Source organism: Thunnus maccoyii, chromosome 4 (genome assembly GCF_910596095.1).
Source record: "Thunnus maccoyii chromosome 4, fThuMac1.1, whole genome shotgun sequence".
Classification (NCBI taxonomy): Eukaryota; Metazoa; Chordata; class Actinopteri; order Scombriformes; family Scombridae; genus Thunnus; species Thunnus maccoyii.
Window position 1 is genome coordinate 30,789,815 of NC_056536.1, and position 15,218 is coordinate 30,805,032.

The 15,218-nt window shown below is 37.3% G+C and overlaps 1 protein-coding gene across 2 annotated transcripts in view; it reads left to right on the top strand.

The window, feature by feature from the left end:
• The window catches only part of lama5 (laminin, alpha 5), a 119,746-nt gene that overhangs the window by 52,716 nt on the left and 51,812 nt on the right, over positions 1-15,218 (top strand). For both annotated transcript variants that reach the window (XM_042409250.1, XM_042409249.1), the window contains exon 7: positions 14,700-14,815. In XM_042409250.1, the coding sequence (XP_042265184.1) occupies positions 14,700-14,815 (116 nt within the window). The remainder of the gene's footprint in view (positions 1-14,699; positions 14,816-15,218) is intronic.

Consider the following 15,218-nt stretch of genomic DNA (forward strand, 5'->3'; position numbering starts at 1 on the left):
GTATCAAATTTCACCGTTACGCGGATGACACCCCGATTTACATACCAATTAGACCTGATGATCGTTCACAAATTGCAAATCTTGAATTATGACCAGTAGCTGTTACAAACTGGATGTCACAAAACTTGTTATGACTAAATGCCAGTAAAACTGAGATGCTAGTTGTTGGCCCAAAGATCCAACTCCCTCTTCTTGCAGACCTTACTCTAAACTTCGGGGACCGCATAATTATCCAGAGCTCCACAGTTAAAAACATCGGTGTTATTTTTGATTCAGCTCTCTCATTTGATGTTCACATTAGGGAAATTCTAACACATGCTTTTGTTTCTTCACAACTAGATTACTGTAATGTCTCATTCTCTAGTCTACCTAGCTGCAGTTTTAAAACATTACAACTTGTGCAAAATGCTGCTGCCAGAATACTAACTAGAACTAGAAAATTTGACCATATTACTGCAATCCTAATCTCTCTTCACTGGCTCCCAATCCAAGCCAGATCCGACTTTTAAGGTGCTTCTCTTAGCTTATAAATCACTACATGGGCTTGCACCATCATATCTTTCTGACCTCATCACCCCTTATACTCCTCCTCGTGCACTCTGATCTAGAATCAAGAAAAAAATCAGTAGGCAGTCGAGCGTTCTCCTACCGAGCTCCCTATCTCTGGAACCAGCTACCTCTTACAATCAGGGAAGCTACCTCGGTTGAAATCTTTAAATCTAGACTCAAAACATACATATTCTTGCAATCATATGACCTGTTTCATATGACCTGCTTCAACACCAGTGGTGTGGGTTGCTCTACACCTCGGGGTGCGTTTGTTGGGCTGTAGAACAGCTTATATCTGCATTCCTGCTATCATTGGTAGTGATGTGATAACATGCGTGTGTCACATGATGGGCTACTTCAGATGGTTTTCTTTGTTTTGGACCCTCTTTAAATTTTCCATAATTTATCATTTTGTTGTCCTTCCTCAATTCTTTTAATATTGTTCAATTCTTTTAACATTGCTTTACTGCTGTAAAGCATATTGAGACACCTGGTGTGATTTTGCACTTTAAATAAATTAACTTTAACTTACACAGACATTTAGAACAGTGTTTAAACTGCTCAAAAACTTTGTTTTGTTTTGTTTTTTCAGGATGTTTGTTTCTTTTTTTTTTATCCTGTATTTAAACAGGTCATCTTATTGAGATCATGATCTCTTCTAGCAAGAGAAACCTGTGGATGAGAATAAACATATACTGTTTAAGCTTTGACAGATTCACAAAAATATCAAATGAAATGAAAAGCAATTCTTATTTTTGATTGCGACAGCAGAGAGATGTGTGTGTGTATGTATTAGTTTGTTTGTGTCCTTGACTGAAAAAGATATGTGCAAATCTTGGTAAACACACCAGGTCATAAAAATGATTTACGATATTACATACTCAGATGCGTCTAACTATTCACACACACACACATATTTAAACACACACTCACTCATCTCTGCAATTCATGCCCCCGAGCTACGACTGATCTGAAGCGCCATGGTTTTAATTATTCTGGTTGTGGTTTCATTGGGTGCCAGCTCTGTCTATCTGTACCTGCATACCTTTAATGCAATTAAGATACAAGAGAAAAACAAGAATGCAGTGAAACAAAAATGCTAATCTGCAACATTTTTATTTAGATAAATGTCTTTTGCCACCAGAGATTTGACCAAGACTCAGTTCCAAGTGTTCAGGAACGAGTCAAAAATCATTTTGAGAGTCTACAGATGGAAAATCAAATTCATGCCATTAGTGTCAAATCTGAAGCAAGAAGCCAAGTCAGAAAAAATGAAGTGTCTAGAGCCAACTTGACATCTGAAATCAAGTAAATTATCCTCCGTCAGTGGAATATTGCTCTTCTATTGGATGAAGGCCAGTGTCAGTTTTCATTTTAAGGTTACTTAAATACAAATTTACAATGCAAATTCACATTAACACAGTCATCTGTAAATAATCAGAACAATCAGAAGAACAAAATAAACAATCTAAATAATATAAAGTGGACAAAATGGACTACACTACACTTGTTATGTGACATGGTTGACCAGTTGCAGATGATTGTGTGACTCAGCGCAGTGAATGAAGCCTTGTGAAGGTTTTGATCAGTTCAGCCAGTAAGCACTGCAGCAATCAAAGCTGTATTTATCAAATCAACCATATATGAATATGTTAATCTCAGTTTTGTTTTGAGCATAACACAGTATAGTGTATTTTAGCAGTAATACATGATGAGATTTAAGCAGTCAAACAAGCTTTATTGTCATTGTCTCAGACAAAGAAGTGGCAAATTGTAACTCCAGTCAGGTGCTGAGTCAGAGATCATATGCATATCAGATATAAAAGATATTAAATATACAATTTATCAAGAAAGAGTTTGTTTTTGATTGCAACAGAAAATGCAGGGAGAGAAAAGAGGGATGACATGTGGTTTAACCCCTTTCACCAAAGTCATTGCTTAACATAAAAGATGGAAACAAAGCATATGACGGTTTAAACATTTAAACACAGAGTAAGAGGACATCTGCAGGGAAAGAAATGAGGCATCTATACGTAACAGACGGGGATGACAGGAAGAGGTAAAGAGAAATTGTTACTTTCCTCAGGTAGTTTATGCGATTGCAGGGCAGAGAAATAGCCAGAGGCGGAGAGGAAGATATATTTTCTGATTACAACTCGGTTCCAAATAAATTTCCTGTCTCACCTTTTTAGTTTTGTATTGTAGAGGCAGACGGAACAAGACGGAGCTTGCTCTAATACATGTGGGTGAACCATAGACTGTGTGTGTGTGTAGGTGAATTTCTTGATAAGTAGGTCTCTGATAAAGGTGGAAGTGGGCAGTGTGTTATTAATTTAATAATACGTAAGCATATGTGTGTGTGTGTAGTTTAGCTACCTGCAGGCTGTGTGGGATTTTACAATAAGCCATCATTACTCTGTCAAATCCAACATCAGTCACACACACACACACATGAACAGTCACATATCCGCCTATAAACATTGTTCACTGTCTGTCTTTTGTTGTGTGCATGTAAACACACACACACACACACACACACACACACACACATGCACTCTCTCTTACCCACAAACGTACAGACGATCACACATGTATCAACACACACACTCGTACAGACTTGTTGAAGGTCTCTGCTTCCTTGTAAAGCTGGTGATGTAACTTTTTTTTTTCCATGTTGTTGTACATGAGTGATTTAGGGAATTTGGGGAGGAAAGAAGGGATTTTAGAGGGTGGAGAAGGGAGACAGGGGAGAGGAGGTAAGATATATCAGATATATATATGTTGATGTACAGTAAAAGGAAATACACAGCAACATCCCACAGGAGATATTTAATCTATGATTTAACTGACAGTAGATAGAGAGACGCAGGTGGCTCTGTTTTTGGTTGTTAACCTGGAGGTCAGGATCTCTCCAGGGGTTGTGAGAACATATGTAAGATGAGAAAAAAAAAATGACATTACTGCCATAAAATGTTTCTCAGATTTTTTTCTTTTTTTTTTATCACATGGGAAGAGCAGCTTCTTCCAGAAGTCCATAAATTCCCATTTTAAAGTTTTCTTTTAAAAGAAACTCATTTCTTAGCTTTTATTAGTACGGCATGGGAGATAGCACTAAATACTATGACACCCGTGAGCCTCAGCTGTCGTCGCTGTGCAGAAGAAGGAAGTTTAAGGCGCAAATCAGCTTTCAGACCACTTTAAGTCATGAAAAAAAATAACCAGCAATGTGAAAAGTGAACTTATTTAAACCACTCAGTTGTTTTATCAGGTTTCTATCTTTTGCCTCAGGTCGCTGTTGGTGGCACAGTTGCGCAAACTCTTGTTTCATGTCTATTCAAGCCTTTTGAAGTACTTCAATTACATCGTATTTACTCAAGGCAGTGTCAACATACAATATAATAACGAATAAATGATGGCATATAAGAGGAATGCAGGTGCAACATGAATTACTTGAACAAAGATGAGGCGTTCGATATGAAGGTTTACATATTTCTTTGCATTTATCTGACTTTAATAACAAAATTAACTCAAACATGGAGTATTAAGTGTTCTTTTTCTGCCTTGCTGCCACCCAATCCAATGAAAAAAAACACCCTGAACAAGGTGAAACCAGTTCTCCACTTGAAAGGGAACCAAATTTACACATCAGAGTCTGTTTACAGGTGTTGGGGAGTGTCACTGTATATGTGTAAACAGTAGTATAAAGCCTTTTGTGTCTCCAGAGTGAGCTCTATGAAATCTGATAAACCGCCTGAAGTATCACTTGAGTCAGCGTCGGTCGCTGGGCTGAACGCTACAAGTTTGAAAATGTAAAAAAAAATAATAATAATAATCTGTGGGGGTGGAGTTACAAAGAAGTGAGATTAGCCCGCTCCCAAAGCTACATTAGACGCTATTAGCATAACACACCTCAACCTGTACAGTCGAGTGAATCGAGTTTAGTTGAAATGTAGGCACCGGTCATGTGTGGAATGAAAAAGACAATATCTCTGACAATGTTGTAGAAGTGCAAAGCTCCTCTCTTTACTACACGGCATATTAGGGGTGCAACGGATCACAAAACTCACGGTTCGGATGGTATCACGGATTTGAGTCACGGATCAGATCATTTTAGGGATCAGCAAAAAAAAAAAAGGGGGGGTAGGAATAAATAAAACTTTGCTTTCTTTTGTCCATGGTGTTAAATGAAAACGACATTCAAGATGACCAATGTTTAAATAAAATCTTAAAATATATAAAATACTCAACGCTCAATTGTTAAATTAAATTGCAATATGAGGCCTGATACCTTCCTCTTTTAAACATGGTAGTGAATGAAACAACAAGTCTGTGTCCACATCATCACAACTTGATAACTTACAAACATGAACACACGTCTTGTCCTGCAGTTTGTTGAATGAGCCATAAAACAAACATTCAGCGGGGAAAAGTGCACCGCTGACGTCAGTTAGCAGCTATGTAGCTAATTAGCTGCTCAGCTGCAGCACATTAAACATCAGGTAACATACCTACAGACGTCACTGTGGACCCGTTAGATGCTGGTTTGGTCATTGCTCTTCAAAATCCCTGTTAACGACACGCTGTCTGTTCATTACTTGTACTTACAGCAGTTTGTTTACATTGTCTTAAATGAGTGGGGGGCGATCTGTACGGATCATGGATCAACTACGATCCGTTGCACCACTACGGCATATAAAGCTGCTGATAGCGGCTCGCAGGTAGGCAGCGCTGTGTTTTAAGGGGCCACAAGTCAAAAGACTGATGAGGAAAGTGTCAGTTTTACAGACCAACCTGCAGGGAACCACTGAACGAGATGAAGAAAAATGTAAAGATGGGATAAAGCATTGAGAAAACTGAAATATGGATGGTAGGATGTGAAGAAAAATACTGAAAAAATGGGGGGAAATTAATAAAATTGAATAATGTGGGGGAAGAGCCATGAAACAGACCGTAAAACTCATTGAAGAGTGAAACATAGAGGTGAGAAAAGGAAAGCAAATGTTGAAACTAATGTCAGTGTCAATGCATGATGGATGAGAAGAGAAAAGAGGGGGAACCTTTGAGAAATGAAGAGGAAAAAGCAAACATTGCAATTGAAAAAATATTACTATGAAAGATTAGCAAAGTAGCAATATTTTAGAACAGGTCTTTGGTTACAGGTGAGACAGTGATTGATACATTTTAGTGGTTGCATTCCACAGTCATGCTCTCTGCGACTTGGATAGAAATGTAATCATCATAGTTTGACATCTTGACAGTATTCCTGCCTCGGGGAGTTTAACACGCCGATTTATTTTTTCTTCTTTAGCCCTGTCAGATACACAGATATGCTTAACTACAGGATGTGTATGTTAAATCTCAAACTTTATCTTGTTCGGAAGCTGAAGGTATGCAGTTTGAGGCAGTTTTTCCACTATTTCTCGACAAGATGAGTTTTAGTCATGCGAACATTTCTGGTTCAGTGATATTAGACGGAAGATCAGTGAGAGACGAAAGAAGATGTGAAGCTTAATGCTTCACTATTAAACTGTTAAAAAATAAACTCCAGGTCGCCAAGTTCAACCATAACCATAATAGCTTTAAAAAAAATCATTATTACGTTTAAATATTTTATTATTTCATCTGACGTTCACCAGTAACAGCTGACTTTGGAATTGATCATCTTAAAGGACCATCAATCATTCTTACAGCTTCATCTATAATGTTGGAAAGCCTAAAACTAATATCTGCATTGCTTAAAGGTAACATACTGTATGCTTTCTGTGGTTCTCTGTTATTTATATACTGTTATGATGTCAGATATCTATGTTAGACATGGTCAAACTTCCAAAACGTGAGGTTAACGTATGTAGAAATGCTCCCTGTAAGTCTAAAAAAGTTTTCTCTATTTTGTCAGCTCATCGTCCATGCCCATAAATGGCCGTCTGTCCGTAGCCTTGGTTGCTAAGGTTGTTGATAAGGTTTCTCCATGTGTTGTTTGCGTTGTCCACACTCATATTTCGGCACAAACATGTACGGATGTATTAGAGAAGTTCACATTTTGAGTAAAGAACAAGAAAAAGTAGTGAAATCTTGCTACTATAGTTTGTTTCATAGTTTGTTGATGTAGCCTCCTCAGCTGGCCAATTAGAACAGAGTGGGCTCATCAGGAGGCGGGCCTTAAAGAGACAGGAGCTAAAACGGCCTGTTTCAGACAGAGGCTGAACTGAGGGGCTGCATAAAGGGCCAGTATAAGATAAATAAGGAGTTTTTTGAACTTTAAATCATGCAAAGATATTCTAGTAGAGCCCCAGAATAAAAATACAGACCTAGAAATGTGCGTGATATGTCCCCTTTAAACTGTTAATTATGATAATTTCTAGATAATAACAAATTATTTTGACTCTGAGGAGGTTTTGTGTTTTTTTACCTTTACATATATAGAACTGAAGTAAACTTTTATTCAAGAAATCTCTTCGAGATCAAGATTTCCTTTGCAAGAGAGAGAAGAGAGAACAGATTACATATAACAAAACAGAAAACAATCATCGCACACAGTCACATTAAATAAATGCACCTGACTTCAGCCTGAGTACCCCAACACTTCTCCATCATAATACAGTCTGTGTTTTGTGGCCTTTAAACTGCAACCCGAGTTTCTCTCAGTCGTGATGATATCAGCAGTGCAGCTGCGGGTCGAACCATTCAGTCACCTGCTGCCTTTAAACACAGACCTGCTTTACTCTATAACACACCTGCTGGATATAACAACCTTAAACAAAGTCCAGCGTTGATTTAAGTTCTCGGATCAAGTAAAAGCTCTACATTCCTTCGCTCTGACGCACACCGGACCAGCGAATCTCTGAAAGCTTGATGAGGTCAGGAGGAGATTTATTTGAATTCCTTATATCGTGTTCCCATCAATCAAACACCTGTGTACATGAAACAAGAGTAAATATCTGTAATAAATGTATTCAAACCTAACAATGATTGCATGATTCAAAGGGTATTATTTTAAACCTTTGAAAGTATGAAGAATATTTGAAGATTTTTCCATTAAAAATATAAATCACATTGCAGCAGATCAATCCACATCTCTGCTCTGACTGTTTAAAATACCAGAATTTCCCCTGAATCACATATTTATATCCACTGCATTATCACAAATATAATCGTTTGAATGCCATTAACAAAGCAGAGATTTTATTTGAAGAGTACTTTAAACAGTTTGAAAGGCTTTTTTCCATTAATGTTATTCATTGTTTTATGTGTGTAATACCCAGATGAGTCACAAATTAAACACTTGTCTGTCTCCTGAAGCTCAGTCTATTCTTAGATAAAGCAGCTGAATCTCAGGGTAAAATCCATCCAAGTCTTTTTTTTATCTTTTTAATTATTTTACTGATAAAGATGTAGGCTCATTCAACCTTCAGCACCATGTTAGCTTTCAGTAAAATATGTCTGGACTGGAGCTGATTGCGAAGAGCTCTGAACGTCTATTAACAACCTCCTCTTCATTCTTTCCTAACTTTACATTTTTCTTACTTGTTCTCTTTTTTTTAGTATCTGTAGGGTTTGGTGAATTATTGGTTTGTCAGCTACAAGTGAGGTATTACAGGTGTGTGATGAGTCTAATAACAGCTCATATTATAATGAAAAAGGTTCACTATAAAATGGTTCAAAGAAACCTACAGATGTACTTGTAGTGGCTCTCAGTCAGTTCAGTAACATTTTAAAGTAAAGTGAAATGTCTGAGAGATAGGTCTATGTTCTTATCTAATGGTTAGTTAAGTAAAAACTGACTATAAACTGTCTTTTTTTAAGTTTTAGTCTCAATTCCAAAACCCTCTTGGAGATTGAGGAGCATCAACTCTGTTAGCTAGCTAGCCAGCGAGTTAATTTAGCAGACACTGATGCTAATCTTAATAGCTTAGCCTATTTTTGGGTGTTATAGATGTGAACAATACTACAATCAAATTGAAAAAAAAGAAGAAAAGAAGAAGTACCAACATTAGAACATTTTCTCATAGACTTCCATACAATCGGACTTCTTTTTGGAGCCAGTGGAGTCGCCCCCTGCTGGCCATTAGAGAGAATGCAGGTTTGGTTTCATTTTTCAGACCCGCAACTACCCGCTTGGATCAGAAACCTGATGGTGCTGGATAATGGATAATAATCTATACATGTAAAGTGCCTAAAACCTTTGCACAGTGCTGTATTTAGCATTTATATCAGTACGTACTTCATAGTATTGCATAGAATTGGAAAGTACGTTAGCTCTCAGTCACAGCTATAATTAACTTTGATATAATTTATGTACTATATTCGCTAAGGGATAAACTTCTCCTGCAGTTCCTTCCTCCTTTTCCTTGATTGTTATCTGAACACTTTGCTGAAACCCCTAGGAAAAGTCTGTTTTCTCTTACTCCCCCAGCATTTGCAGTTATACACACACACACACACATTCAGACACAATTACATTTGAATACACACACACACACACACACTCACATACACCAGCTGTGCTAATGAGTAATCCAGATGTAGTCTCACCTCTCTGAGCTGTGATCCTGAACCAGAGGTGATGTAGAAAAGTGAAACCAAATGCTGCAGAACAAAATAAACTACGTCCAAATAGCCAACTGGCAAGAATATGATCCAACATGATGCCTGCACATACTTTATATACCTAATCAGGCATAAAATGCTAAAATACCAGGCTAAAGCAGTATTTACTCCCTCTTTAATAAGGAGTTTATCATATATCTGGATGTTTGGGTCCTGATGTCGGTTGCAGCAGCTGTATGTAAGTTCAAACTTAGCTTAGTTATAACCAAAGTGTCTAAGTGTAGATTAATGCATCACTAAATTAAAGCTGGTTGCACCACGCAATCTAATTCTTACATAGAGATGAGTTGTGACTAAATATTTACAGCTACTAACTGGCAGGTGGAACTGTTGTGTATACTAGTTGAATGAACCAGCTGACAAAACTAACAGCATGCAAAAAACAAAAAAACCACACACAATATACCTCACATTACAAAATGTGCCAATAACTAAATGACCGAACAACATCAGTTAGCTTAGCATAATCTCACTGTAAACTGCATGAATACTACTAATTCTTAAATACACATTTTTCTCCAGGTATGTAAATATGTCGTACCTACATTAACAAAGGATTGTCAGTTACATTAATTACATTTTTTGGCCCCTAAAACTATTATTTTTGGAAGTTATGTTACAGCTCGTGATGCTACAGTGACTTCCTGTTTACATAGTTGGTTGCTTCTCATTGGACGATGCTACAGATGTTTCCCTAGCAACTGATTTACACATTACTTAAGTATTTATTAGATAAGACATTTCTTAAGTTTTAATAGTGCAACCTGATTTAGTAAATCACTGGTTTGAAACTAGCTAGTTTCTAAGAATTTAAGGACTTAACACGCTAAAGTAATAATAATAATAATAATAATAATAATAATAATAATAATAATAAGCTTTATTTATAGAGCACCTTTCATGACATAAAATGCAGCTCAAAGTGCTTTACAAAAGAAATGTAAAACATAGATACATATGCACAAACACATAGATACACACACACACACGTACATATATATATATATATACACATACATAAACTCACTGTAAACTGCATGAATACTATGGGATAAACGGGATAAATATCAGTTAAGACATAGTAAAGTAGTGATCTCCTGCCGAGTAATGATCATAGAGTGTATCAATTACATTATACATATCTTTATTTAATATTTTCATGCTATCCTGAAACTGTTGTAAATCAATCTTTTCATATTAAAATGCTTTGTACCTCCTACAGTTGATTATAGCAGCTGCACACTATAAGGTGTGACATTAGCACACACCTTATACACCTGGTTACTTTTTCTTTAACATTACATTTACACTAAAAAACACATTAATTGTAAGGAAAACATTCCTTAGCTTGTGTGTGCAGCTTCAGTGAATTACAGTCGTGCCCAAATTAGTCTCGTGAGATGTATCAATGTGCTTCTGAAACCCCTCCGATGCCACGAAAGGGGAGTGAAGCCAGGACTCCAGAAACGAGCCTCGCTCATAAGGGTACTGTATATTTAGGTTGACTGTGCACTCGTTGTGGGCTACTCATCATTGGCCTGCAGACACTCTCTGTTAAACTGTCATACATTATCATGGGCAGTATAAACACTCTGTGCAGTTAAATACATACCAGCTTGCAGAGACAGATTAAAGCGAACATACTGTATGAAATCTGAACTATACAACCAGAGCCATTAAAGCACCGCAGTGTGGTTGAATTACACATAATTGTGTTTTTAGAAGATATTTAAGATGTCAGTCTAACCAGCTCTGCAACAAATTACAGTGTTAGAATTAGTTTTAAAATGCAACTACCAGATTGGTGGCATTAGCACAAGAGTCCTGCAAAGTTTGGAGTATTTCAATTTGTCATTTTAGCACATCTGAAGTTTATAAGCAGTATGTAAGCGATACAAATCTCTGGACAACGGCTCATTTTTTTAATAAAATAATGCCTATAAAAGAGAACCTCTTTATGTTTCTGATTCTATGATCTGCCTTCAGCTTTACACATCTAGGGGAGAAGGTCTCAATATATAAACGTGTGAGGTTCTGTGTGCGTCTGCAAATGTGAGCGTGTATGCATGCAAGAGCAGATATGTGAAAGTATACACTTCTTTATGCAGCACCTATCGGGCCCCCAGAGATATTACAAACACACAGTCCTATACATCCGTCTGCCCCCCCCCCAAAAACCAGCCGCAAATACTGACAGACGCACAGAGGACACAAGGTTAAGTTTAATTTCAACAGATTCCTGCTTTCGTTTAAACACACACACCTGACAGAGTGACAGAGAGGCCCCGAATCTGCTCTGGTCTGTGTCTGCGTGATATAGACTCAAACACAGATTCAGCTTTTTGAGAGAATTATTGCGGTTTGTGCGTTCAGTGTAGCAGAAGATCTCCAATTCTCTGTCTTAGAAAAATTACATTTTATTGTATGAACACAAAGAATAAACAAACAAATAAATATGCAAATATGCCAACTGAGATACAGTACATCATGTTCAATTTAAGGGCAGCACTTAAGGTCAATCACTCACCAATAAACTTGCATAAAAAAAGTGGTACAATTACAGAATTCAGAGCACAAAGTACAAATAAATGACTGTTTTCTCTCCGCTGCAGATGGTGGAAGTGAAGAGTTTGAAATATTAACCCTTTCCGAGTTCCTGACGCTTATTGGGAAGCAAAATTATTTGTACTTATTTATGAGAAATAAGTAAAAAATAGAAGCAAAAACAATAAAGCAGGAAACGTCATTCTTGACCTTGAAAACTTTAAAGAGAAAAAAAGTAGTGGCTTTATTAATCTTTAATTAATTTAGCTAATTTAGTCGCTTTTTCCGGAGGTTTCAACTGTATCTCACAGCCTTCATCAGTGGATTTTAGTTGTTTTTTTTTTATATATAGGAATAAAATTCTGTTCAGGAAATAATTAATGAGAACATAGAATAGCAAACTGTGTATTGTAATACCATGAATATTACTGTATTGTTCTGTACTATATCAAACAGAAAACACATGTTAATACTGTATGTGTGTGCTTGTAATGTCAAACTATTACAGATTTACAAATAAACGCGAAGCTGTAATTCAGCTGAATAGCCTTTATAGCACTGACTGCCAGTCAGGAAGCTGCTGGTCCGCAGCTAACGATCAAAACCAGGAAGTAGTGAATTTGGGTGGAAACCCTCCATTGAAAGTCATTTCCCTAAAATGCTTGAGTGGAGCTGATCGCCAGGGAGGAACAGAGAGCCAGAGAGTCAGAGGATGCACGAGGGAGCGTGTGAATTAAATAGTGTGTGTGTGTGTGTGTGTGAGAGAGAGAGAGAGGGAGAGAGAGTGAATGAATGGATCTGATAGTAGGTGAAAGCTGGAAACACAATCAGCTTGTTGAAACACAATATACAGACATGTTATCAGCACAGGCCAGAGCACAATAACACACCTCCCCACAGCAGAAAGACCTTTATAAAAGACATTTTTAACTGTTAAAATACTTTTAACCTTTCAACTCACATTTGAAGAGGACACTACTGCTTCACAACTCCCAAAAAACACATGAGAAGAGCTATTTCTGGAGACAAAACGAGCTTGATTCTGCCGTGTTATTATAACTTTGAAACGGAAAGTAAAGCAGAATGATGGTAGTAAGTACGAAAGGTAAATAGTTCTGTAATCTAATCAGGTACAGGAAGAGTTTGCTTCACCACAAGGACCAAAGTGAAAGTTACAGGCTGCTGAATACGAGTGGATGCAACCGTCAGTATGCTAGCGTAGTTCATCGGGGACTAAAGCTGTTATCACTGTAATTTTGACAATCTAACCTGTGACAACACATTACCTAAGGGTGTAGGGACTATAGTTGTCGGTAGCTGTTGTTGATTTCGTTTAAATATGTTGAATTGTAATTTTATGTGTTTCTGTTTGTCGGACGATTGAGCTAAGCTAACTAACGCTAACGTTAGCTGTCACTTGTTGCCATAGCAACGGTAAACATTCACACGGGATGTGGGAGTCATTGTAAATATAGTTAAGATATATTGTATTTAGCACAGGAAGTGGGATTTTAGTAGTTAGTTAATTGTTAGAAAAAAGATTAATTTGTAATAATTAATTTATTGTAATCTTCGGGTTCATATATTCTACAAAATATACTAGTCATAAGAATTGATTTTTATACAATACTGTGATTGTTACCCTATTTTGTACATTGTTCGAAGCCAGATGAGTTGGCAGTTACACTTAGTAAAGAGTGAAGCTACTGTTTTCATTTATTCTTTCAGAATAAGACCATCCCTCCTTTTTTTAAAAAAACAAATATGTCCAGTGTGATTCGTGGGTGCAACATAGACACACAGTAGATTCAATTCTTTAAAAAGAGAATGATTTTTTAAAGAAGAAATGAGATACAGGATCCCTGCATTACATTAAGAAGAGAAGAAGAAGAACATATACATTTCCCAGCCTGATTCTGATTAACTAGATTACATAAATACAGAGTTAGGATGCTAAGAATAGTCAGTTAACTTTTTAACACTGTATTGATTCTTTCCAAATGTTTTGAACAGTAAGTTAACAAGAAGATGCAAAGTATAAGAGCAGCTATACAACCATTAGAGTCACTCTATCTATGTAAACACCCTTTAATATAAATCATGTGTGCTATAAATCCATTAAATAAATATCTCCATTTCCTCCTACTCTAGTATAACTTCAGCCAGGCCACTAAATCAACGCTGTAGGGTAGATTTAGGATCATCTAGGGGTTACTTTTAGTCTGGAAAAGATAAAAATTCAGTTGTTTTCTTTCTTCAGACACTTAGTTTCTCCTAAACATGAGAAGTTTAAGAGTTTTTTTTAGGAAATATGATCGACTGCAGGAGAGAATCGTCAGCAAAAGTTAAGAAAAATAAAGAACTTTGCTTTCTGCTCCATTTTGAGTCATATTGAGACATTTGCTGAGCAAATAGTTGTTTAGGAACTTCATTTAAACTAAAACCACATGAATAACATTTGTTTTTGGTGATCTCGGTGGATTTTTTTCTTTCCTTTTGATCATACTTCTCTCTCCCGTGACTCCGCTCCTCTGTGTTTGTCTCTCTTTGACCGGTTAAGGGTACTCGGAGAGACGAGAGAATAGCGTTCAGAGTGGGTTTTCTCTCTCTCTCTCTCTCTCTCTCTCCCTGCTGTGTTTTGGCCACACTCGGCAGGCCGCAGGTTTTCACACTAAACGGATTAAAAGAGCCGAGGTGAAGCAGTCAGCCGCTGTCGATGGCGGAGGAAGATTAACTCCTTCATTGTTGTGGGGACCCCTCCCCGCTTTTCTTTCGTCTTTGATGTGACATTAGCAAGTATAAGAGCTAGATGAACTTCAGAGAAGAGTTCAAATCATGTTTTACCCAAAACACAATAGGCTGAGATAGTTACATACCACAACATATTTCAACCTTTTGTGCCTGCAGTGTGTGTGTATATGTGTGTGTGTCATTTATTTATGTATTTCAGCGTTATTTTACTCAAACTCTTGTTTTTTTTAATTTTATTTTATTTACAGGTTACTGTGCGACTGTCAGCACAACACCTGTGGCGTGTCTTGTGACCAGTGTTGCCACGGATACAACCAGTTACCGTGGAAACCGGCCACGACCTACAGTGCCAACGAGTGTGAACGTGAGTACATACTATGCAACTACTCGTGCTTGCTTGTGCACACACACACACACACGCACATACACATGCACGCAGGAGCCTTGTGGACTCCTCTGAGTTGAATCACTGATCCCTGCAGAGGAATGTGTTTTTCTTTCATGCGTTGGTTCAACAGAACTAGTCGGCCTTCGTTTGATGAAGCTCAACAGATGCAATGCTGCTGTTAAGTTTCACACACGCACAGATGAACAGTGTCTCTAGAAAAGTGCTTCATGGCTGAAGTCATCACCAGTATCTGGAAAACAAGTAGATTTGTCTATTTAAGCTGTTAAATGGGGGTCATGGGAGCCAATTTCTTTCATTTTATTCAGTTATTAATTGTTTTCAGCCTTTTGACTTGCGATCCTCCTTACTAACCCTGTTT